This window comes from Acanthochromis polyacanthus, chromosome 22, assembly GCF_021347895.1.
Source record: "Acanthochromis polyacanthus isolate Apoly-LR-REF ecotype Palm Island chromosome 22, KAUST_Apoly_ChrSc, whole genome shotgun sequence".
Classification (NCBI taxonomy): Eukaryota; Metazoa; Chordata; class Actinopteri; family Pomacentridae; genus Acanthochromis; species Acanthochromis polyacanthus.
Window position 1 is genome coordinate 28213229 of NC_067134.1, and position 24076 is coordinate 28237304.

Consider the following 24076-nt stretch of genomic DNA (forward strand, 5'->3'; position numbering starts at 1 on the left):
TTATCGGTATAAAGTCTGAAAATGTGGGAAAATATGTATTTTCGCAGTGAAACATCTGATGTCCACATGTCCAACATTTTTGGGAAATCTTTCAATATTTTTTGGTGGAAAAAAGAAATGTTAAAAATAGTTCTTAAGAACATTCACAAAAAAAACAATTTTGTGTGAATGTTCTTAAAGAAAATATAAGAAGTTTTACTGATATATATATAAAATGACTTTAGATATTTCTAGGAATTTTTGGTAGATTTTTACAATTTTTTTTAATTTTTACATTCAAAAAAAAAAAACTTTTTTGAATTTTCTTCCTGAAGGTTTTGCAAGTTTTCTGAAATTTGGGGAATTTTTTTTACTGAATTTTTGGATTTTTTTCACACAAGGAAACAATATTTTTTGGTGTCCTTAAATGAAGACAATAGGAGGGTTAATAGAATTCAAATAAAACAAATTCTGATTCACATTTCCATAAAAATCCTCCTCTGACTGCATTTAAACCTGATATGATGCAAAATATTGTGTTAAATTAGATTTATTTAAAACTTAAGTGACTCACTTGTGAACATATTTTATTTTTTGAGTAATTTCTTGTCCAGTTTTCTCCTTTTATGTCTTCATTGGGAGTTATGTGTTGGAATTTAGTCTGAAAGCTGTTTGAGATGTTACTAAATTAAATCACAAAAACCACAACCGTTTATCTGAATTTATTACAACAATAAAATTTTGCATCGGTACAAATCTGAAAGAATTCTCTCACTGTTCAGCATCTTTTATGAAAATATGCACTAAATGTGCTTGAAAACTATTTTTACATTCAAAAACTGTGCAAATAAAACCTTAGTTGAAGGATAAACTCTGCATATTAATAGTGATTATTAATTCTTTTACAGTTTTGAGGCATGATCAGGAGGTAAAGGTGCATATTTCAGCTATGGGTGAGAATATGACTCACAAAATGTTTTATTTTAGTGTTTTTAGAACATCAGTGCAGAACAACAAGCCCTTCGTTCATTTCTCAATGAGCCTCAAATCATATTTCATGTTGAACTTCTTCAGAAAGAGCTTTGTTTGACCCAGCAGCACCACACACTCTTATTTCTATGACTCCCCTCTGCTCTGTGACTTGGCTTCCTGCTGCGCCCTCCAAGCAGCGAGGACTTCGTCGTCTTCGGCTTCGGCTGCAGCTCGAGCTCTGATCCTCTGCCTGGTCTGGGCGATGAAGGTGGCGATGTCGTCCTCCTCGTCGTCTCCATCAGCTTCCTCCCTCCTGCTCCTGCTGCTGCCTTCTGCATCGCTGCTTCCATATCGAGGAGTGAACTTCCTGCTGGTGGAGAAGTCGCTGTAGCTCTCCATTCCCTCGTCGTACGACCTTCCTGCCCGGCTGTAGCTGTGGGACGGAGCGAAACCATTGCAGGAATAATCGGCGTCTTCACTCGACAGATCTTCGTGAAGCCTTGACCGGTATCTGGAGGTGACGCCGTACGTCGTTTCCTCATCGTCTTCTGCAGCGAACGAGGCCCTGCGGCTGGAGAAGTCAAATTCAGAAGCAGAGGCGTCGAGATCATCGTACGGATCCTCTGGAGGTAGAACTTCTGCTCCTGAAGCGGGTTTTCTGGGAGGAGGCCGGACGCTTTGCAGCCAGTCGTCAATGCTCGTGTTTTTATCTTTCTCCAGCTCCGGGTTCAGATTCAGACAACCGGAGAGGCCATAAGTCCTCTTGGGTTTCTCTTTTTTCTTTGCCTCTTCAAGAAACTCCTCCTCTTTCTGCTTCCTCTCCTCCTCCTCGTCTTCATCCTCCTTGGGTTTCTTCTTCTTGTACAGAGTGCTGCGCTTGTTGTCCTCCAGGATCTTCTTCTTTTCGTAGGTAGCCATCTTGCCCCTCATCTCAGATTTGATCTCCTTGTCCATGGCATCCAGTTTGCCCAGGTTGACCTGGTCCTGGAAGAGGCTGAAGAGGGGCACGCTAGTGGTGGTGATCTTGTTCTTCTTGGAGCCCAGGGTGGAGCCCAGGGTGGAGCCCAGGGTGGAGCCCAGGGCCGATCCTCGACCGCCGAGACCTGAGATACTGCTGGACCCGCCGGCTGACAGGACTGACGGCGTCCTGCCACGGCCCTGGGACAGAGCGCTGGAGTAGGAGGCTCCACTCAGCAGGGACGCCTTGTCATCGTCTCTACCTCGGCCTGAGATCACGCTGGATGCTCCTCCAAAGCTCAGCTCAGAACCAGCACGGGAAGGAGGAGGCAGGCTCATCTCACTCTGCTTCTGTTTGATCGTCTCAGACACGACATTGGCAATCCAGTTCTGGATGCTGCTTAGGTTGACCATCGGTTCTCCTCCGGGGCCTTGAACAGTTGGAACTGGGAGGATGGGAGGAACTGGAGGAACAGGATTCATGGGGCCTACAGACTGTGAGGATCTTGTGCTGCGAGGTTGTGAAACTGAAGATATGACAGAGGACCTCCCGCTGAGCATGGACATGTTGTCATCGTTGGCGACGCTCGGCGGCCCGGTGACGCCGGCTCCGGCCCAGAAGGCCGACAGAGGGATGGTTCCTCCGCTAACGCAGCTCTCAGACTCCCAGCCACACATGGACTGACTTTCTTCTAAAGTCTTCTTCGCACGCTCCAGAATCTCTTCACGTCTTTGCCTCCTCTTGACCGTTGCAGAGTCCTCCCCTCGACTCATCTCCAGAATCTCATCCGTGTTCTCCTCTCCGAGACGCTTCTGCTGCCTCAGCTTCCAGGCCTGGTACGCCGTCAGGTTGACGTCTTGGAAGGACGGCGTCTTGGCATCTCCCTCGCCATCACCTTTCTCTCCGTCAGCGACAGAACTTTTCTCTCCGTCTTCACGGTCTTTCTTGTTCCAGCCGAACTGGATCCGCTTGACGCGCCAGCGCTCCAACGGCGTCATCTTCTCCTTATTCTTCTGGCAGAAGTTGTACATGGAGCTGGAGTCGGAGATGATGCTGTCCACCTCATCGTCGATCTTCTTTCCCGGTTCTCCCTCTGTAGCGGTGCTCTCACTGCCTTCATCCTCTTCTTTCTTGCGGTAGCGAGCAGCAGCTTGTTCCTCGATCTCCCTCAGCCGCTGCTTCCAAAGATCAGAGTAACTCGTGCAGCTGGAGGTGGACATCGCGTCTGAAGGCGGACGTCTGTTTCGACGCTTCAGACGCTCTTTCACAGCTTGTACGTCCTCACTGGTGATGCTCTCCATGTCGGCGTCGACATCTTTAGTCTTCTTTGGACGACCTCCTGCGACAGACTCCCCGTCCTCCATGTCGCTGTTGAGCTGCGCCTCCCACCACTCGTCGTTCTGGTATTTCTCGTTTCTCCGCTGCCACTCGCGGATCATGCTGTCCAGACCGTCATCATCGTCGCCGTCCTCCCCGCTGTCCTCAGGCAGAACCAGCTCCTCCTGACCGGCCTGAATGTCCGACCCGTTCTGAACTCGAGTCGGCCCGTTTCTGAGCGCTGCAGCAGCAGATGAGGCAACGCTGCTCATCACGCTTTCTCCATCCTCCTCCTCCTCCATCATGATGGAGTTAGCTTTCACCTCGATCATGCTCTGCTCTTCCTCTTTATCCGTATCATCATCATCATCTCCACCTTCGCCAAGGATGCGAGCGCGGGTGCGGGTGTCGATCACGGAGCACTGGCTGAGCGTTTCGTCGTCGTCGTCTCGCTCCTCCATCAGGTTCTCGTTGAGTTCTCGCAGCTGCTTCAGGAAGCCTTCGTTGGGGTTGATGGCTCGTTTCTTCCTCATGGACGTCAGCGCCTCCATGATGGACATGTGCTGGAAGATCATCAGGTAGGACGCCACCAGGACGGCGGAGCGACTCACGCCCATCATGGAAACCACCAGAACCTTTCCTGGAAGCAGAAGAGGCAGCGATCACAACAAGATACTCAGACGTCAGACACATCTCTGACATTTCTTCATACATGCACCTAAAAAAAGTTTCACCTCCCTTTGGAAGTTCTCCTCTTTGATTGATTTTCAACATTTAATTGTAGTTTGACAAGAATTAACAGAAAACATCCTTTCATGTGAAAATAAAAACTTTTATTTATTTCTGCTGTGATCACAGTTAAAGATGCATCCATTAGATACTGACTGAACTGATGTAATAATTATTCCACGTTTTAAATTAATTCACATTATTTTGTAGGAATCTGTTCTAATTTAGCTGATAATGAAACGGTGTGATCTCATGGTCACAAATTATTGAAAAAAAATCAATTTACAGACTTCTGTGCAATTTTATCCTATTTATGTAAATTCATATTTATAAATTTTATGAGATATAATCTGAAATCTAACAAAACTGGGTAAATCTAAAAATTTTTTCATTTTTCTATGTTTTTTAAAACTATTTTTCAATCTTAAAGGGGAACTTCGTTTTTTTTCAACCTGGGGTCTGTTTTCATGTCATTTCATACATGTGAGTGATGGAGAAATGAATTTTCGACATAGCTCCAGTATTTAGCCAGGCAGGCAGCTTAGCAGCTCAGCTAGCAGCTCAGCTAGCAGCTCAGCTAGCGAAAAGTATGGGGCAGCTGGCCCCCCCACGTCAAAGTCCGCCCTAACATGCTTTTTTCCCCTCACTGACCGGCTCGAATAGTCTCAATGAGTGTCCCACAACATACTAGAGATGAGAAGTGACACCGGTTTTGGCGTGATTTCGGAACAAGATTTCCTTTCTAGCGTCCTGAGCTTTGGATACAGACCACAACAAAGAGAGATCGCCAGGAAATAAAGCACGTTAGGGCGGACTTTGACGCGGGGGGGGGGGGCAGTTGCCCCATACTTTTCACTAGCTGAGCTGCTAGCTGAGCTGCTAGCTGAACTGCTAAGCTGCCTGCCTGGCTAAATACTGGAGCTATGTCGAAAATTCATTTCTCCATCACTCACATGTATGAAATGACATGGAAACAGACCCCAGGTTGAAAAAAAACGAAGTTCCACTTTAAATAAACATAAAGTTCACATCAAAAATCTGCATTTTTTTATTTTGATTAATAAGAGATTCTTTTCCGATGTTTGAATGTAAAATTGCACAAAATCACTCATTTTTACTGTGTGTAAATCAGCAAAAAAAAAGATTATTCTACAGATATTTATTATTTGGAATAAAAATTACGTGCAGTTTTGGCCTATTTTCAGAAACGAATAGCTGTTATTTTTACAACATATTATCTGGAGTTTAACAAAAATGGGAACATCTGAAAAATAACAGTTATTTATTTATTTTACTATTTTTCAATTCTTAATGCACATAATTTTATTTCAAATAATAAATATCTGCAGAATAATTATAAATATTTTAGCTGATTTAAATACAGTAAAATATGTGATTTTGTATATCTGCTGTTTTACTGTCAACATGTAATTTAACAACACAGTAAAAATCTGTGAAATAACAGCAAACTGTTTAACAGACGACAGTTAAAAACATTGTTTTACTTTATATTTTCCTTCTCACAGAGGAAACTGGCCTGCAGCTACAGGGAGTCTATTAGTGATGAATCAGAGACACAGTCGACTTTATCATCGTCTTCCAGGAACACAGACAAACTCTGTTCACCATAAAACACTTCGCAGAAACACAGATGTTTCAGATAAGCTGTTTGGGAAAATATAAAACTGGAAAACATCAGGAGAAATCAGAGCTGCTGTGGATTCTGGATGTGAGGAGAAAAAGGCCAAGAAAACAAACATGATTTAATAAAGAGGCCAGGAGAAAAATAACACACAGGAGATGTCATTATGAGGGAATAAATGCGGTCATGACCAGATAAACGCAGCTCAAGTTTTAATTCATATTCTTACTAGCTTTAATAATTCAGTTTTTCCTGTCAGGGTGCAGAATTACATCTGTGAGGGTTTAGATTTTTCCATTTTAAAACAAAACTGCATCTTTCTAGTGATCAGATCTCCTTTTATTTCTCATTAAATTTGTTATAAAAACTGAGAAAACAGATGAAAAGTGGCAGCTGCTGTGTGACGCTGTAACGAATCCTCGTTCCTCTGAGGATAAGTTCCTCAGCGCTGTCGTTATTTTCTGATGAACAGCGACCAGAAGGATCTGAAGTTGCCTGGCAACAGCAGCAGGATGCTGGTGTCTGCGTTAAAGTGAATGACTGATGGATCAGCGTCACACATGAATGAATCACTAATAATGGAGGAACTTTCCACATGAGCCGTGAAGATGCAGGAAAACAGAAGAAGAACATTTCAAAGCTGCTTCTGGCTCCCTAAACAATAAAGATGTGAAGAATGTGGATCTAATGCAAACAAATGAGGAGGAGGAACTGAACTGCTTTTGTACTCACATGAAATATCAATATAACAACTGATGTGTGCTCCATTATAATTTATGTCCTTCATTTATGGTCCTACTGGAATAACAGTGCAGAAGGAAGCAACAGAAGTGTTTCTGTTTCAGTCTGACAGCATTGCTAACCTGTGCAGAGAAGTGTTTTACTGCTGGGTAGAGTTAAAAGGAAAGAAGTTCTGATACAAAGGTCTGGACTGAGAGTTTGACATTTTCTTTATTCTTTGATCTATTTTTGGAAACTTGGATAAACTTGGAATGTTTATTATTTATATAAATGATTCAATCATATTAACGTTGTTTTGTTGTTGTTGTTTGTCTTTGTTCAGGTTTGTACACTCCTCATTTATTGTTAAAGCTAAATATTTTGTACTTTTATCGCTAAACTTGACAATAAATCGTTGTAAACAGCTGGAAATGTTTTGATCTCTGGCAATAAAATGCACACTACTGTTCTAAAGTCTGAGATCACTTAGAAATGCCCTTAATGTTGAAAGAAAAGCTTTTTTTTCAATGAAGATAGCATTAAATGAATGATGAATCCAGTGTAGACATTGTTAATGTGGTAAATGACTGTTCTAGCTGGAAATGTTTAATGGAATATCTCCATAGGGGTTCAGAGGAACATTTCCAGCAACCATCACTCCTGTGTTCTAATGCTACATTGTGTTAGCTAATGGTGCTGAAAGGCTCATTGATGGTTAGAAAACCCTTGTGCAGTTAAGTTAGCACATGGATAAAAGTGCCTGGGTGAACCCAAACTTTTGCACAGTCGGGTATTTAAAAGGAGATTTTGAGGAGAATTTTAAAATTGATGTTTTCAGTGAAATCAAACACTTCTTTCGTCTTTCTGTGAAATAAAACCACACAGTTAGAATGAATGAGTGCTGACAGGCTGCGGTTTGAACACGCCTTCGGATGCTCTACAGGACGGACTACAGAAGCTTCCTCTCACCTTTGTGAGTCAGCAGAGCCTCGTCCAGGAACTCGGCGGTGGGTCTGAAGTGTGTGGAGATGTCGGCGTCGGGGAAGTCGTCCAGCTCGATGCCCATGTACTGGATGTTCATGCCGGCGTAGAAGGACTGGCTGGTGTAGACTCCGGTGCCGTGAGCTGTGTTCAGGATGTGTGTGATGCCCATTCTCTTCAGACGGGCCTTATTAACCGCAACAGACCTGGGACGGAAAAGCACATCATATTTAATCTAAAATGACTTCATAATTAACTACAGAAACCGACAGAAGATGATTAGGTTTTACTGCTAGAAACTGTAGCTAGACTGTCCATTCTACACGGTATTTATAAAGTGCTGCCACGGTAATCAACAAACATTTTCCTCTTATAAAACATATACATCTACAGGGTGTCCCTAAAGTCTCATTAACTTTGCTCTTTGCCTCCACAGATTAAATGTCTGTGGGGAAAGAAGAAAGAGTTGAACTGGTGCTTCTCAGTGAACATGAAGGATGAACGTATGGAAAGATAACAGATGAATTTAATGTGGTCATCCAAGCAGGATTCCACTTAGCTTTTCCACGGTGGTCAAGGTGGTTAAAAAGCTTAAAGAAACAGGTAGTGCCATGGACAAACCCCGTTCTGGACGATCAAATGGATCAGCCCAAACTAGAGGATTGGTTAGGGCTAAAAGTCATGCCAACCCTAACCCTACTAACCCTACTGACCCTACTGACCCTACTAACCCTACTGATACTACTGACCCTACTAACCCTACTGACCCTGCTGACCCTACTGACCCTACTGACCCTACTAACCCTACTGATACTGCTGACCCTACTAACCCTACTGACCCTCCTGACCCTGCTGACCCTACTGACCCTACTGACCCTACTAACCCTACTGATACTACTGACCCTACTAACCCTACTGACCCTGCTGACCCTACTGACCCTACTGACCCTACTAACCCTACTGATACTGCTGACCCTACTAACCCTACTGACCCTACTGACCCTGCTGACCCTACTGACCCTACTGATACTACTGACCCTACTAACCCTACTGACCCTACTGACACTACTGACCCTCCTGACCCTGCTGACCCTACTGACCCTACTGACCCTACTAACCCTCCTGACCCTACTAACTCTAACGGTTAGGGTTTAGCTTAGGCTGAGGTTAGGCTTTTATTTTGGGGAGATAATTATGAGATTTAAATTAAACTGATTTCTAAAAAGTCTGGTGGTGTTGCTCAGATAGGAAGAAAATCCCAGCATCTAACTAATTTATACTAATTTATGTTTTTATTAGTTTTCAGGTAAAAAGACTGAATCCAGACTTGTAAAAACACCACAAACGACTTCAAATAAAAACGATTCAAGGCTTTCTTTTCACTCCAGCCTCTCAGACTCACTTCTCGGCGATGTAGATGTTGGGCCACACCTCGTCCACGGGGTTGATGGGAGCCTCCAGGCGGTCCTGCACCATGGCCCTCTGGATGTCCAGCACACAGGGGGTGTTGTAGGGGCTGCGGTCGTCGATCATGTCCCGCACTCGGTTGTAAAGATCCTCCACCATCAGCTGCTCGGCCGTCTCCAGCATGGACTCTGGGACGGACTCGGTGCGAACACCTCGAGGAGGCAGCTCTGAGGACGGAACACCGCCACAGTTGGTCAGGATTTAGCTGTTGCACTTTTGGTAATTTATCAAGAATGAAATGACAGACAGAACCATATGAACCAGCTGTGGACCACATCTGGACGAAAACCAGAAGTCTAGGCTGAGAGTTAACTCCAGTGCAGTGTTCAGTCAATCATTCTGACTTTCATAGATGAGAGGACGAACTTCTGAAGCCCAAAACCTACTGGTGGGTTTTCAAAAGGTCCAGTTTTGTTGTGAAAATTTGCCCAATTTCAGCCTAAAATCGTGATACAACAAATGACTGACGACATTATTATGCAGCACGTTTAAGCACCAACCAGTAAAAAAGATCATTTATGTCATAAAAGCAACTTAACAAGAGCAAACAGTGCAGTCAGACTCTGTAGTTCACCTGAGTAAGTTATATATTATTAAACATAACAGAAAATACATAAAATGCTGCTTTGGTTGACGATAACACGTACAAAGGCTCAAACCCAACAGTGTGACTCAATCTAAACCTGGATGATGTAAACATTGTGGCTAAAACCTGCAGTGTTGCTGATTCGGCTGATTTAGAGATACTTATTGAAGTAATACAGCTGCTAAAACACTCCTCTGACAGTATTCGGCTCATGAATGCAGCTGCACTCGTCGTCCTCCTGATCATGAAACACGCATCGTTGGACTAATGTGCTGTAATTTCAGAGACACATCGGAGTCAGGAGCTGCTCTGAGAAGATTCACATCGACTCATTTCCTCAATCATCTCCTCCGCCTCCGCCTGTCCGTCCTCTAACCAGCTGAAGGAGGAAACATGGATGTGCTGTAATTGAAGAGTGTTTGACCAGATTAGACTTCCCCATTATTCCACACGCTGCGTTTGAACAAGGTTAAGTCTGTTTCCTGCTTCTTAAATGATGGAGCAGAACAGAGAAAATGACTCGATAGGTTTTTACTAATCAGTAAAACTCCGTAGATCTCAAGGACAGACTGACTGGAGACGACTCTGTTGAACACTGAGAACTCGTATCTTTTATATCCACGGCAGAAACTGTAGTCTGAGGTGAGAGGAGGATTAGAAAGTCGTCGTTTTGTTTTGCTCCTGTCATATTTTCCCTCCCCGGGGGTTCATTTTTCACTACAATATAAAGTCCTGCACCTACACACGTGGACAAAATTGTTGGTACCCCTCAGTTAAAGAAGGAAAAACCCACAATTCTCACTGAAATCACTTGAAACTCACAAAAGTAACAATAAATAAAAATTTATTGAAAATTAAATAATCAAAATCAGCCATCACTTTTGAATTGTTGATTAACATAATTATTTAAAAAAACAAACTAATGAAATAGGGCTGGACAAAAATGATGGTACCCATAACTTAATATTTTGTTGCACAACCTTTTGAGGCAATCACTGCAATTAAACGATTTCTGTATTTGTCAATGAGCGTTCTGCAGCTGTCAACAGGTATTTTGGCCCACTCCTCATGAGCAAACAGCTCCAGTTGTCTCAGGTTTGATGGGTGTCTTCTCCAAATGGCATGTTTCAGCTCCTTCCACATATGTTCAATGGGATTCAGATCTGGGCTCATAGAAGGCCACTTTAGAATAGTCCAACGCTTTTCTCTCAGCCATTCTTGGGTGTTTTTGGCTGTGTGTTTTGGATCGTTGTCCTGTTGGAAGACCCATGACCTGCGACTGAGACCAAGCTTTCTGACACTCGGCAGCACATTTCTCTCCAGAATGCCTTGATAGTCTTCAGATTTCATCGTACCTTGCACACTTTCAAGACACCCTGTGCCAGATGCAGCAAAGCAGCCCCAAAACATTACTGAGCCTCCTCCATGTTTCACCGTAGGGACAGTGTTCTTTTCTTCGTATGCTTGGTTTTTGAGTCTATGAACATAGAGTTGATGTGCCTTACCAAAAAGCTCCAGTTTGGTCTCATCTGTCCAAAGGACATTCTCCCAGAAGCTTTGTGGCTTGTCAACATGCATTTTTGCAAATTCCAGTCACGCTTTTTTATGAGTTTTTTTCAGCAGTGGTGTCCTCCTTGGTCGTCTCCCATGAAGTCCACTTTGGCTCAAACAACGACGAATGGTGCGATCTGACACTGATGTACCTTGGCCTTGGAGTTCACCTTTAATTTCTTTGGAGGTTGCTCTGGGCTCTTTGGATACAATTCCAACGATCCGTCTCTTCAATTTGTCATCAATTTTCCTCTTGCGGCCACGTCCAGGGAGGTTGGCTACTGTCCCGTGGGTCTTAAACTTCTGAATAATATGAGCCACTGTTGTCACAGGAACTTCAAGCTGTTTAGAGATGGTCTTATAGCCTTTACCTTTAAGATGTTTGTCTATAATTTTTTTTCGGATGTCCTGGGACAATTCTCTCCTTCGCTTTCTGTTGTCCATGTTCAGTGTGGTACACACCTTTTCACCAAACAGCAGGGTGACTACTTGTCTCCCTTTAAATAGGCAGACTGACTGATTATGAGTTTGGAAACACCTGTGATGTCAATTAAATGACACACCTGAGTTAATCATGTCACTCTGGTCAAATAGTTTTCAATCTTTTATAGAGGTACCATCATTTTTGTCCAGCCCTATTTCATTAGTTTGTTTTTTTAAATAATTATGTTAATCAACAATTCAAAAGTGATGGCTGTTTTTGATTATTTAATTTTCAATAAATTTTTATTTATTGTTACTTTTGTGAGTTTCAAGTGATTTCAGTGAGAATTGTGGGTTTTTCCTTCTTTAACTGAGGGGTACCAACAATTTTGTCCACGTGTGTATATGGAAGCAGAACGACCATGAAGAAGAAGAAGAAGAAGGAACAGTACAGTTAGACTAGCAGGGAACAGAACCATTAGACTAGAACTTGTTGGTTTCGTCTCACCCTCGTTGATGATCTTCTTGGCAGCGATGGCGGAGGAGAGGTGGATGGGCTCCATGAAGATGCTGGCGGCGTCGGACCCAGAGATCCTGGAGAACCTGGACTCTGACGCCATGGAGAAGCTGTGAGGAGCAGAGAAGAAGAATCTCTGACTGTGATCTGTATTGGCGTCATGTGAACATGAAGAATAAAAGCAGAACACAACAAGCACTAAGAAGACAGATTCTTTAAAATAGCGTAGGCTTAAAAAGTGTAAATGTGTGAAATGATTTTCTCCCTTTTCTGTGTAAAATGACATCTCTGCTTTAATCACATTGAGCTGTGACCTTTCTAGAGATGAAAGCCCTTTTCTGTTCCTGTGTCTGCTGATTATTCCTCTGAAGCAGCCTCAGGATCTACACTTACATGGTTTGATTTAATCTAGAAATCTAAAATGAAAGTTTCTTCTTCTGTTTGGACTCTTCTGTTTTATTCCAAGACGAATTAAGTTTATTTGAACAAATATCTGATTGAATTTGAGCCATTTCTTGACTAATGATGAAAATATAATAAGAAAAGAGCTTCAGTATTCCCACAGTGACTGCAAAGTCTAATTTTTCCACATCAGAAAGAGGAAATATTTACATGTTTTACATTGATTTGCTTCACAGAACAGAATATTTCAGTTTATGCTAAACAGGCCACAAACACATACAATCTTTCTGTTTCCAGTTATTTATTAGATGCTCTAATAACTCCTCATTATGCAGCATTCAGAGCTGGTGTCTGACCTCTGCAGTGCCCCCTGCTGTGTCGCCACCAGCATCCATAATTTATTTACGGATGAAACAAGCTTATAGCCTAGCCATGCTAGACCCATGTTCTGAAGGCACAAGGGTCTAGGAACGCTCGACAGGGAGGGAGGCGGGCTAAAAGGTTGTCTATCAAATCCCTCTGCAGCAATTGGGTAGGTATACAACCAATCAGTGCAACGAATAGGCTGACGTAGTTCCTAGAGCACCGGCGGATTGTGGCTAAGTCCCATTAGCTTCCCAACCAGCGGAGCCAACTGGTATATTAAGGATTTGTCATATCCCGTCGGCATAAGTCCAAATACGTCTTTCTTCTCAATGAAACACTTCAGTGCCGTCCTTTGTTTATCTTTCAAGTTGAATTTTAGCTTCAAATCTTTAAGGGCTGTGGCCAAAGCCGAGTCCAAAGATAACTGTTTATTGTGCGCCGGTTGTTTCTGTCAGAATCGTCGCGCCTCTGTCGTCACTTAGTTACGCCCGCCTTCTGACTCTACACTTCATGGTGATTGGTTCGGCCAGTTTTAGGAGAATCCAGCCTCGAGCCTTATGGAGGGTAACTAGACCCACCCTGGTAGAGAATTAAATTCGTTGCCATGGGTTGTCTAGCGCGGCTAGGCTAACAAGCTTAACAAGAAAATGCCAAATTTACAGACTTTTATCATCCAAATTTGAATCTTGGAACAAAACAAAAACCTGAAACGTGACTGCAGTTCTTATGGATTGCACTGATGAATAAATTCAGATTTATTTAACAGCACAAGTGTCTTCTTGAATTTAAACCGTTAAAGGTTCTGTGTTGTAGACGTTAGAAGCTGAGAAGCTTTAAAAAGAGCTTTGTAAAGATCCGCCTGCAGAAATGAGACAAACTGTGAATGAAAACTAAAAAACACTGCAGATGTTTTTATTATGAAAAGTATCTTCAGTGGGTTTAGTCTCTCAGTAACTTATAAACAGTTAAAATTTTAATTAATAAATATTTTATCTAACCTTTATTTTTCCAGGAAGTCCCCTGAGATTAAACATCTCTTCTCTGAGGGAAAATAAATACGTTCTTGGAGCATATTTTAACTAAGAAATAGCAGGAAATGTCACATCTGGCCACTTTTAAAACGCTAAATAACTAAGATTTTTCTAGACTGATGGCTGCTCTGTGTGACGTCAGTTGAAGCTTGAAATGAATCTAAAATGAACAGGATCTACCTGGGCGAGGGACAGCGGAGGTAATGAGCCTGGACTCCTCGGACGCTCCTCTCCTCCTCCTCGCCTTCATCAGGTACCGTCTGATCGCCCAGCTCCCCGCTCTCATTGGCTGACGCCATGGCAACCAAGATCCCACCTCTCTTCCTGATGCTGAGACTGAAAATAAAAATGGTAAATGGTAAATTATTCTGTAAAATTATTTGAAAATAAAAACACTACATGTTGAGTATTTACAGTCTGTACATTACAGTAGTTTATTAAAATACTGCCGGTGCTGATGTGATTCTTTGAAACAAAACCACTCTCAATATTTCAGTTTGAAAAACGCAAACGTGGCAAAATTCAACTAAATATTCATCAAAGAATTCCTCCAACAATGAAGACATAAAAGAATCAGAAGACATGCAATTCCTTTATCTCCAGCACCGGGTCTTTTTAACTCTCAGAATATGAATATCTTTTATGGAAAACCTGATTATCTTCCAGATATCTCATAGTGTCACCTGATGCCAGAGCTTCTATTTTTATTTTTTTACATAAATGACGGCATTTCCACCATAAATTGTTGCATAAAAATGATTATAATGTAGAAAATGACGTATTTGAGGGTTAGAAAGTGTCAGAACACACAAAAATATTGAATTTATCCTCATAAATATTTAAGAAAGACAAATACGACCAGAAAATTCTGTCCTGTCTGCTATTTTTGAACCATTTTCTCACACACAGTTCTGTCTAAACTGATGGAAATCTGCTCAAATTAAAGCTGAGACTTTAAGGCTGCATCAGTGTTTTATTCCTGAAGGATAAAACATGTGTGACTGATCAATAATCTGCAGTGAATCTGTTCTCGAGCACAGTGCTGCTTGGAGCTACATGCTAACATGCTCTGTCTGAGTTAAACTTTGAAACTAATGAACACCATCTGTTTCCTGATAATGTCTAATCAACCAGCTGCCCCAAAGCATCCAGGCTCATGACATTATACTGGGCTTCAGAATCCATTAATTGCGAATTTATCTGGGATTTTCACCACAGAAATAGAACCTCAGCAATGCTGGGAATGGTTCACTCCATGGAAGGAGAACCGCAGTGAACAGCCCACATATCCTCAAGTTAACTCATCTCGCCATAAAAATATTGTGATTCAATAATAATTCTTTATAGAAAATTGTATAAAAATAGAGGCTAATTAAAGTACCAAGAGCAAACTTTCAAAATACTACATTAGAAGGAAACAATTTGGTGAAAATGCCAAAGTATTAACCATAAAGTGTAAAAGATGTCAAAATGCTTGAAAACATTTTAATCTTTAATAATGTCTATATTCTTTCTGCTAAAGTCTTAAACTTAAAGAAACTTATAGCCAAAACGGTAGTGGAGAAAATAAAATACAGAATTATCCTCACCACACTTACAGGCCTGCAGGTTAAAGCTAGCTGTGAGCTAAAGCTAATCTGGTGTTTCCTGTAACTTAAGCACTTGAATTTGATGAACATGCTGTGAGATTTATTTATTTTACCACACAAAAGAGACTAAATGTAATTATTAAATCACAAGAGAGTTTAGAGAGACTAAGAAAACAGATAAACAGATCAAGTCCTGAAAGCTAACTAGCCTAGCCTAGCCTAGCCTAGCCTAGCAGGGTCAAAGCTGTCCAATATTAAAATGAATATTTGAATTTCCCTTCTACCATAACACTGTTTAAACTCATAGTTAGACATTAGATCTGTGTCTGGATTTAAAAAACAAAATAATTTAGACACTTTTCTTGTTTTCTGAAAGTAAAACTCACAGTACATGAACATATTTCACCACATTATAAATCCTAACAGAGAAAAGACAGAAAGCCCAGCTACAGGCTAACTAACAGAACTTCAAACCCAAATAATTTGATTCAGGGAAACGTGCTTCAAGACACGGATAGTTAAATTACAAGATCAGCATCATGATCTTAAAATCAGCCAGAGGGTCGAATGAAGTTTTCCAGGTCATGTTCTGTTTTTAACTTTGAGCCTCATAAAGATTAATCTGATGAAGTTTGACCACACAGGTAATGGTCTGTCTGTCTACTGGTCCTTCCATCTACTGGTCCGTCTACCTGCTGGTCCGTCTACCTGCTGGCCCGTCTACCTGCTGGCCCGTCTACCTGCTGGCCCGTCTACCTGCTGGTCCTTCTACCTGCTGGTCCTTCTATCTGCTGGTCCGTCTATCTGCTGGTCCGTCTATCTGCTGGTCCGTCTATCTGCTGGCCCTTCTACCTGCTGGCCCGTCTACCTGCTGGCCCGTCTACCTGCTGGTCCTTCTACCTGCTGGTCCTTCTATCTGCTGGTCCGTCTATCTGCTGGTCCGTCTACCTGCTGGTCCGTCTACCTGCTGGTCCGTCTATCTGCTGGTCCTTCTATCTGCTGGTCCTTCTATCTGCTGGTCCTTCTATCTGCTGGTCCTTCTATCTGCTGGTCCTTCTACCTGCTGGCCCGTCTACCTGCTGGCCCTTCTACCTGCTGGTCCGTCTACCTGCTGGTCCGTCTATCTGCTGGTCCTTCTATCTGCTGGTCCTTCTATCTGCTGGTCCTTCTATCTGCTGGTCCTTCTATCTGCTGGTCCTTCTATCTACTGGCCCGTCTACCTGCTGGTCCTTCTACCTGCTGGTCCTTCTACCTGCTGGTCCTTCTACCTGCTGGTCCGTCTACCTGCTGGTCCGTCTATCTACTGGTCCTTCTATCTACTGGCCCGTCTACCTGCTGGTCCTTCTACCTGCTGGTCCTTCTACCTGCTGGTCCGTCTACCTGCTGGTCCGTCTACCTGCTGGTCCTTCTACCTGCTGGTCCTTCTACCTGCTGGTCCTTCTATCTGCTGGTCCTTCTATCTGCTGGTCCGTCTACCTACTGGTCCTTCTATCTGCTGGTCCGTCTACCTACTGGTCCTTCTATCTGCTGGTCCGTCTATCTGCTGGTCCTTCTATCTGCTGGTCCGTCTATCTACTGGGCCGTCTATCTGCTGGTCCGTCTATCTGCTGGTCCGTCTATCTACTGGTCCGTCTATCTGCTGGTCCGTCTATCTGCTGGTCCGTCTATCTGCTGGTCCGTCTATCTACTGGGCCGTCTATCTGCTGGTCCGTCTATCTACTGGGCCGTCTATCTGCTGGTCCGTCTATCTACTGGTCCGTCTATCTGCTGGTCCGTCTATCTGCTGGTCCGTCTATCTGCTGGTCCGTCTATCTGCTGGTCCGTCTATCTGCTGGTCCATCTATCTACTGGTCCGTCTATCTACTGGTCCTTCTATCTACTGGTCCTTCTATCTTCTGGTCGATTCAAACACTGGGGCTGACATGAACACGAGTGATAATGTGTTTGTATTAATGTGTGTGTAGAGTGTGTGTATGTATTGTGTGTATTAATATGTTTATTAATGTGTATTAATGTGTGTGTTAGTGTGTGCAGTGTGTCTTGTGTGTATCAGTGTGTGTTAGTGTGTGTGAGGCCCCCCCCCCAGCGGTCTATTTTAAGGCGACAGCTGCCTCGGCCTACAGGCCTGACAGACCTCACAGCTCTGAGTTTTTAACAACAGTGGCTCTAATCAGACGTGTGAAAACTGTAGAAACACAAAACATGCTGCCGTGTCACAGAACACACTCCTACCTGTGTGTGTGTGTGTGTGTGTGTGTGTTGGTGTGTGTGTGTGTGTGCGTCAGTGTGTGTTCTTACCTGAAGTGTGCTCCTCTGAAGCCGCTGGTGGTGGACTGACAGACCTCCTAAAGTTAGAGCGGTCCTCCCACAGACACCCGACACCACACACAAGTAACTGAGTACTTTTACTCGAGTACTTCAGCTGGAGGAGGAGTCATGTTTGTTTATCAGGATTCTGTACATCCAGGAGTTCAAACTGTGTCCAGCCTTTGTTTCTTCCTCCCTTCTCTCATGTTTCCTTCCTTTTCTTTCTTTGTTTCCTTAATTATCTTTTTTATTTCCTTCAGTCTTTCTTTCCTTTCTTCTTTATTTCCTTTACTTTTCTACCTCCTTTTCTTTCTTTGCTTCCTTCTTTAGCTCCTTCCTTTTTTTCCTCCCTTCTATATTTTCTTCCTTTTCTTTCCTTTCTTTCCTTGCTTCCTTCATTTCCTTCTTCAGTTCATTCCTACTTCCTGTCTTTTTCATGTTCCCTTTTTCTTTTCTTCCTTCAATCTTTCCTTTATTCCTTGCTTGTTACTCCTTCCTTCTTTACTTCTCTCTTGAGTTTCTTGCTTCCTTTTTAGTTCCTTCCTTTGTTATTCTTCCTTTCATGTTTCCTTGCTTCATATTTTCTTTCCTTCCACCTTCAGTTCCATCCTTCCTTCTGCCTTCCCTCCCTTCTTTCAATCTTTTGTTCTTCCTTCTTTTCTAATTTTCTTCATCCTTCTTAATTTGTTTCCTTCTTTATTTCCTTTCCTTCCTCATTCACCTCCTTATTTGTCTTTATCCTTTCTTTCCTTCCTTCAGACGAGTACTTCAGATATATCAGGTGCTTTCCTCACTTTTCTAATTTGACAAATCAGAAGAGTGTGTAATAAAGGTTTAAAAAGGAAATCAATAAACACCACCACTGCTTTCTGAATCCTCCTCATGTCGCAGGATTTGTTCTGTTCTCAGAAAAGAAGCTGAGACACAGATGGACTTCCTGTTCGTCTATTCTACAAATCCAGGAGTGGATATTTATGAGACAGAAGAAAGTTCTCTTCCATTAATCTCATCTTTCTTAATTATTCCATCCTTCCCTTCTCTTTCCCTCATTTCTTTCCTTCTTTCTGTCTGTAAAATGCCAAAGTTGTCATGCCGTTTACGAGCCAAACAGAAGCAGCTGATCCTGGTTTTATAGTCGCAGCGTTTTTCCGGCTGATCTTATCGCCGTGTTCTGAGGCTGAAGGCTGTGTGTGTTTATCTGCACTCAGCTGACAATCATCTGCACTATTTATAACCTGTGGAGAACACGGCTAATTTAAGTCACACGGTCACACAACACACACATTATGAGGTCATTATTCCTACCACAAGACTCACCAGATCTGCTGTGAACTTTAACTACTGACATTAAATGCTCAGGGCAGAAAACACAAAACCTTCTCTTCTTCCTTTCTGGTGCTCAGAGACCATTTTCATCTACTGCCACATGTTTATTAAGTCAGATTAAAGCCGGAGACGTGTGCCGGTTTCATGTGATTCTCCTCCGTTAGTAACTGTGTGTTTGAGCTACAAACGAGCGCATGACGAGGTGAAGATGAATGAACTTTATTTCCTGGAACAGGAAAGTGCTTTGAGCGGACAACAAATCTTTAGCAACACAATTCTTCAGTGAATAAACTACAGAGAAATAACAAATACGAATTTTAAAAGAAAAAAATTGTGCATATAGAAGTGCCAGAAAACACATTTCGTCTCAGTCACAGGAGTTTTTAGAAGATATTTAACCAATATTTTCTAGCAGACTTGAACTGGGACGTACAAACAAACATGTAGCTAGCTAGCGCGTGACATGTGGCTAACCACAGATTAGCTTAGCTTAAATAAAGCATGTTACCTATGCTAGTACACCATTTTATCTAGAACAGTTTGTCAATAAAAATATATTTTTCTTTTTAGCTTTTAGCACATTAGCTGTAACTTAACAGAAGGGCACATTTAGACACAAGCTAAAAATCAGGACAGTGTAGTGTAGCGCTATGCTAATGCTACATGGTTGAGGATAAGTTGTGAGGTAAGTGGAACTGTTAAAAATACTTGCATATAATCACAAGTTCTGAACTCATCTGCAGAAGTAGTGTAGCACTTTCTAATCAAACCCTCTTTAACTGAGCAGACAAACGTTAAAATACTTCAATCTGAAATCAACTTTCAAAGATCACAAGAATTCAGTTCATCACAAAACAGGAAAATACATTAAATTTGTCCTCAGCATTTTTCCTGAACTCTTCATTTATTCATACATTATCCACTTATATAGAATAACTTAAAGTTAATTTATGGCTCAGCTGCTCTAAAGGACGACTCCGGTTTATTTTAACCCGCTGTTCTTCACCTAATGCATCATGTTAGCATTGCACATTTGCTGTAGAGTTATCTTTTTTAATCTGTAAAACAAACAAATTCAAGCCTTTTGAACCATTTTTCTTTTTATAATTAATGCATTCTAACTGTGTCACACTGCAGAGGTCTCTCTACGTCTAATGTTAGTTGTGTTTTCTTACTGCAGTGAAGAAAAACATAACAGGCAAAAATTGCAGAGAAACTGCTTAGAGTTTAGAGGTTAAATTAAACTGTAATGGTCCTTTAACTGCTCTCTCCTGCTTTTCAGTGCTGCCAGTCACACCTTCCTGCATTAATTGGCACTTAATGTCGCCATTGAACATGAATGGCACTAAAACATTTTTAGCAACTCGATTTCTAACAAACTAACAGATTCTTTCTTGATCAATCAATTCCACATTCTCTGTCGACTCATTTTAAATTCTGAGTTTAAAATGACAAACCCTGCACACTTCTCCATGCCTTTTACTCTTTATTGCATTGAATCCACAGTGTGCTTGTCTGACAGGAATGAAGTCCCACAGCTCAGTGCTTCAATGAAACCTTGACTAGTGACAATAAAAAGTGAGCAGTCTCTATACATGCTCAACACAACACAAGTGCGTATTTCGTCTGTGAACCATGTGGAAGAGTGGCACGTTGGCTGCTGAGATTTCAACACAACAGAGGAAAAGCAAGCAAACACTGCTCTGTGAAAAAAGGCACGTACAGGCACAAAAAGAGACGACAGCACGACGCCTAACTGCAACATCGAAGAGAGAAAAAGTGACGGCACATCATCAACGCTGGCTGAGTTCAAAGAATCACAGGTGATGGAGGTGTTTCCATCATGACTCGTGTTTTACGGTCCCGGTCCAGTTCTGACAGGCTCATCGGGGGAAATATTGCTTTTCGCTGTGCCCAGATTAGCACCTTAACCCACCACTGAGCGGTTTGATAGACACAGTTTGAGTTGCATGTCAGACAACAAAAACACGAAAGGTAGAAATATTAAATACCATCTAGAAACCATGTCAACACTGTGGCCACAGCAATTCTCTGAGGCTCAAGAGTCCAAAGTGATCCGTGTTGGTGGCTTTAATTTGGTGCTTGGTAACATGTTTCACAGCAGGTGCAGCCTTCATGGGAACATTCTGACACAAATATGGGGATCAGAATGTCTAAGTTTGGGATTTAAAATGGTGGAAATAACCCTTCAGACTATAAGCAAGTTGATGCCGCAAATAAAGGAGTTCAAGAATGTTGAGGCCGTACCTACGAGGGACAACCCACTACAAACATCGGACAAAAAGCCGGCGGTCATTGGAGGATTTCTCAATGCAGGACCTTGAGGCAGGCGTCAGGTGGTTGGATCATTTACAGCTTGTTAAATCCAACAGGTTTGACTCTGTTAACTCCACCAAAAGACAAAAAAAAGTTGTTCTTGGACACGATTCCACTTCTGCTCCAATCTTGCTATTGTCTCCAAGTTTAACCAGTCAGAAAAATAATCTCCAAGTCGAACCAACAGCAGGTGTTCAGGGCCACTACGATAGAATTAAACTTAAAAATGAAGAATCTAATAACGTGTTCTTCTGGATTCTACCTCATGGTTTTGTATTCAATGGTTTATGCAAACAGGGAGAGCAGTAGGGAGCTAAGACGAAGGACGATGGTCTCTTTTGAGAACCTCTAAATCTGTTGAACTCAGCTCACCAACTATGCATCTAGAACAGGTTTGCAACATAATTAGTCAACCTAAAAATTGCTTCATGTGCAGTGTTGTGAAAAAACAAACCTAATCTTCCTCGACTGCCAGTTTGGACAGGAGAGATTCAATGATCCAGATGCCTCCAACTTGATGAAGATCTGGACAGACCCTGAGAGTCTGAGGATTATTCATCCCATCTGTCTGAAGGATGAGGCACGGATCTTTCTGAGCCTTCTTATTCTAGCTGCCACCACGACCTGCAGCTGAAAACGTGGCAGAAAATAGTTCTAAAGAAAAGATTTATCCACAGAAAGTGAAATCATCCTGTACCGAAGACCAGCCAGGAGCTAATGGACAGATCACTTCAGTGAAGAATCGTTCTTCTGTCGACTACTTAGACCTGAGAGGGACTAAACTAAAACTTTAAAGCTAACTTATGTTTGTCTTCCGGATCATAAACTAAGGATTTCAGAATTTTTCTCTGAATTCCAAAATAGTACCTGAGGTTGGTCTATCAGTATTGTCAAACATATAAAATAGTTTTGTAATAGTGTTGCTCAAGACAAAAATGATCCGTTACAAAAATATTTTCAAACTTCTTGAGTAATCCCCAACAGTCAGTGCTGTCTTTTTATTTATCGAGAATAAAACTCTGTATTTTCTTTTTCAAATGAAGAGACGTTCAGTTAACGCAGGAATGTCAGAACAGTGGTAGAAGTTTGTCCAACCTCCTGAGCAGAATTACAAGACATCCACAGAAATTTACAGCTGAACTTAAAGTCGAAGCTCATGATCCTGAGGGAGTGGAGTTACTTTTGTTCGATTCCTTGAGTTTTTGGAATAAATCTACTGGATTGAAAATACACCAGAGAAAGATGAGACAGATTCAGAGCATCTTCATATGCAGACTAACATTCCACTCATGTTCAGGACAATCAACTATCCCTCAATGAGTCGGCGCGTCAGTGCCACTATATGTATAATAATGGAGTAAGTCTTCATCCAGAAAATGGAAATCTTGTGGAAGTTAGGTGGGATGTGGTGATATTAATGTTTGTTATTCTAGCACATTTAAGCCACAGCTACTTTGTTCAAGAAGAGACTTATTGTCTCATGTGAAACTACCAAGAACAGCATCTGAATGACTGAATCTTTGTCATGTGGACCTGAAACAACAGAAGTTCTCGACCTAAAATGGCATTGCACTTTTCTTTTTCCTGAGAAAGACTGTGAACAGGGAGCTTTGTGGAGACAATCTGAGAGGCGCCACTTGTGGAAACTGATTTAGTCAAAGCTGAATGAGGCAACTTTGCAATTTTTTCAAGTTTGATGGCCTTCATTAACCATAAATCCCAGATATTACACCGTTCAACTCTAGTGCCAGTTTGTACCAGTTTAGTTTGTAAATTTGCTCCTAGCTTTTGATTTGTCTAAAAATAGCTCCAGCACGTGGATTTTCCAAATAAAAATCCATCTTTAACAACATCAGGCTTGGTCCCTTACAGTGCATCTGCTCCCAAATGGTGACCAGAGATACTAAAGACAGAAAGGAGTTGAGGTCCAGAGGAAGTTTTGGAATGAAAACTTGCTGTTATTGCACAACTGCAAGTTTGGGACGTCCACAAGCTTTAAAAGACTGTTCTGAGGCTGATGTCCTGCAGATCCATTGCTGTTTTAAAGTTCCTCTCAAAAGTATTGATGGTGTGGAACAGAACAGTACAGAGGTTTTGAGTTAAACCAGCAGAACATGGTACCAGTCTCCATGTTTCAGTACGTTTTGTATTGTTAGTTCTTGTCATTCAACCCTTGTTGTCGACGGCAGCAGGTAGCAGAGGCTCCGCTGCTTCACTCCTCTCAGCATCAGCGCCATCTTTCATCATATTCTTCCTGGTTTGGTAGTCAGTCACCTTTTTCCTCTTCTCATCCTTCTCTGCAGCATCTAAACCGTCCCTCTGGAGAGGCGGGAACTCCTGGCAGTACGCCGGCGGCAAGCAGGGCACCAAATGCACCTCGCCGCTTTCATTCATGAGCTGGACGCAGGTGTAGAAATCCTGCGGGGCGTGGTTGGTGGTGAAAGCAGCCGGGCTGGAGGCGGGGATGGCCACGCTGTTGTCCGTCCCCGGCAGTGACACGATCTCCGACCTCGGCCACGGGGAAGGCACGTCCAGCGGCGGGGCGAAGGCTTGAGGAGGCATGGAGCAGTAGGGCGACATGTACACCCCCGGGTTCCGGGTTGTGAGCTGATGGTGGGCGTTCACCGGCATCGGGTTGGAAGGAACCATAAAAGTTTCTTTCTGCTTATCTGTGGAGTCGCTCCGGACGCCATAGTCCTTCACTGAGGTGAAATAGGCGTTGTCGGCGCTCACCTGTTCCCAGACTTCCTCATAGTACCTGGGAGATTTGTAGCTGTGGAAGCTACTGAAGTGACGGTTGATTTCATCCAAGTTCCCCTTCTGAGGATGGAGGTGAGAGGGACAGAAAAGAGGGGAGGAGGAACGACAAGGCATAA

At 42.5% G+C, this 24076-nt stretch overlaps 2 protein-coding genes across 4 annotated transcripts in view; both read right to left on the minus strand.

The window, feature by feature from the left end:
• Window positions 1-735: 735 nt before the first annotated feature.
• LOC110970304 (dual specificity phosphatase 27) lies at window positions 736-13976 on the minus strand. Its single transcript, XM_051943442.1, has 5 exons — window positions 13822-13976; window positions 11834-11952; window positions 8701-8932; window positions 7287-7504; window positions 736-3866 (listed from the first exon to the last, which is right to left on the minus strand). The coding sequence occupies exons 1-5, from the start codon at window positions 13938-13940 to the stop codon at window positions 1096-1098; spliced, it is 3459 nt and encodes a 1152-aa protein (XP_051799402.1). The 5' UTR covers window positions 13941-13976; the 3' UTR covers window positions 736-1095.
• A 5090-nt stretch (window positions 13977-19066) lies between these two features.
• The window catches only part of LOC110957772 (growth hormone receptor-like), a 37222-nt gene continuing 32212 nt past the window's right edge, over window positions 19067-24076 (minus strand). For all 3 annotated transcript variants that reach the window (XM_051943368.1, XM_051943369.1, XM_051943370.1), the window contains one exon: window positions 19067-24020. In XM_051943368.1, the coding sequence (XP_051799328.1) occupies window positions 23367-24020 (654 nt within the window). In that variant the 3' untranslated portion in view covers window positions 19067-23366. The remainder of the gene's footprint in view (window positions 24021-24076) is intronic.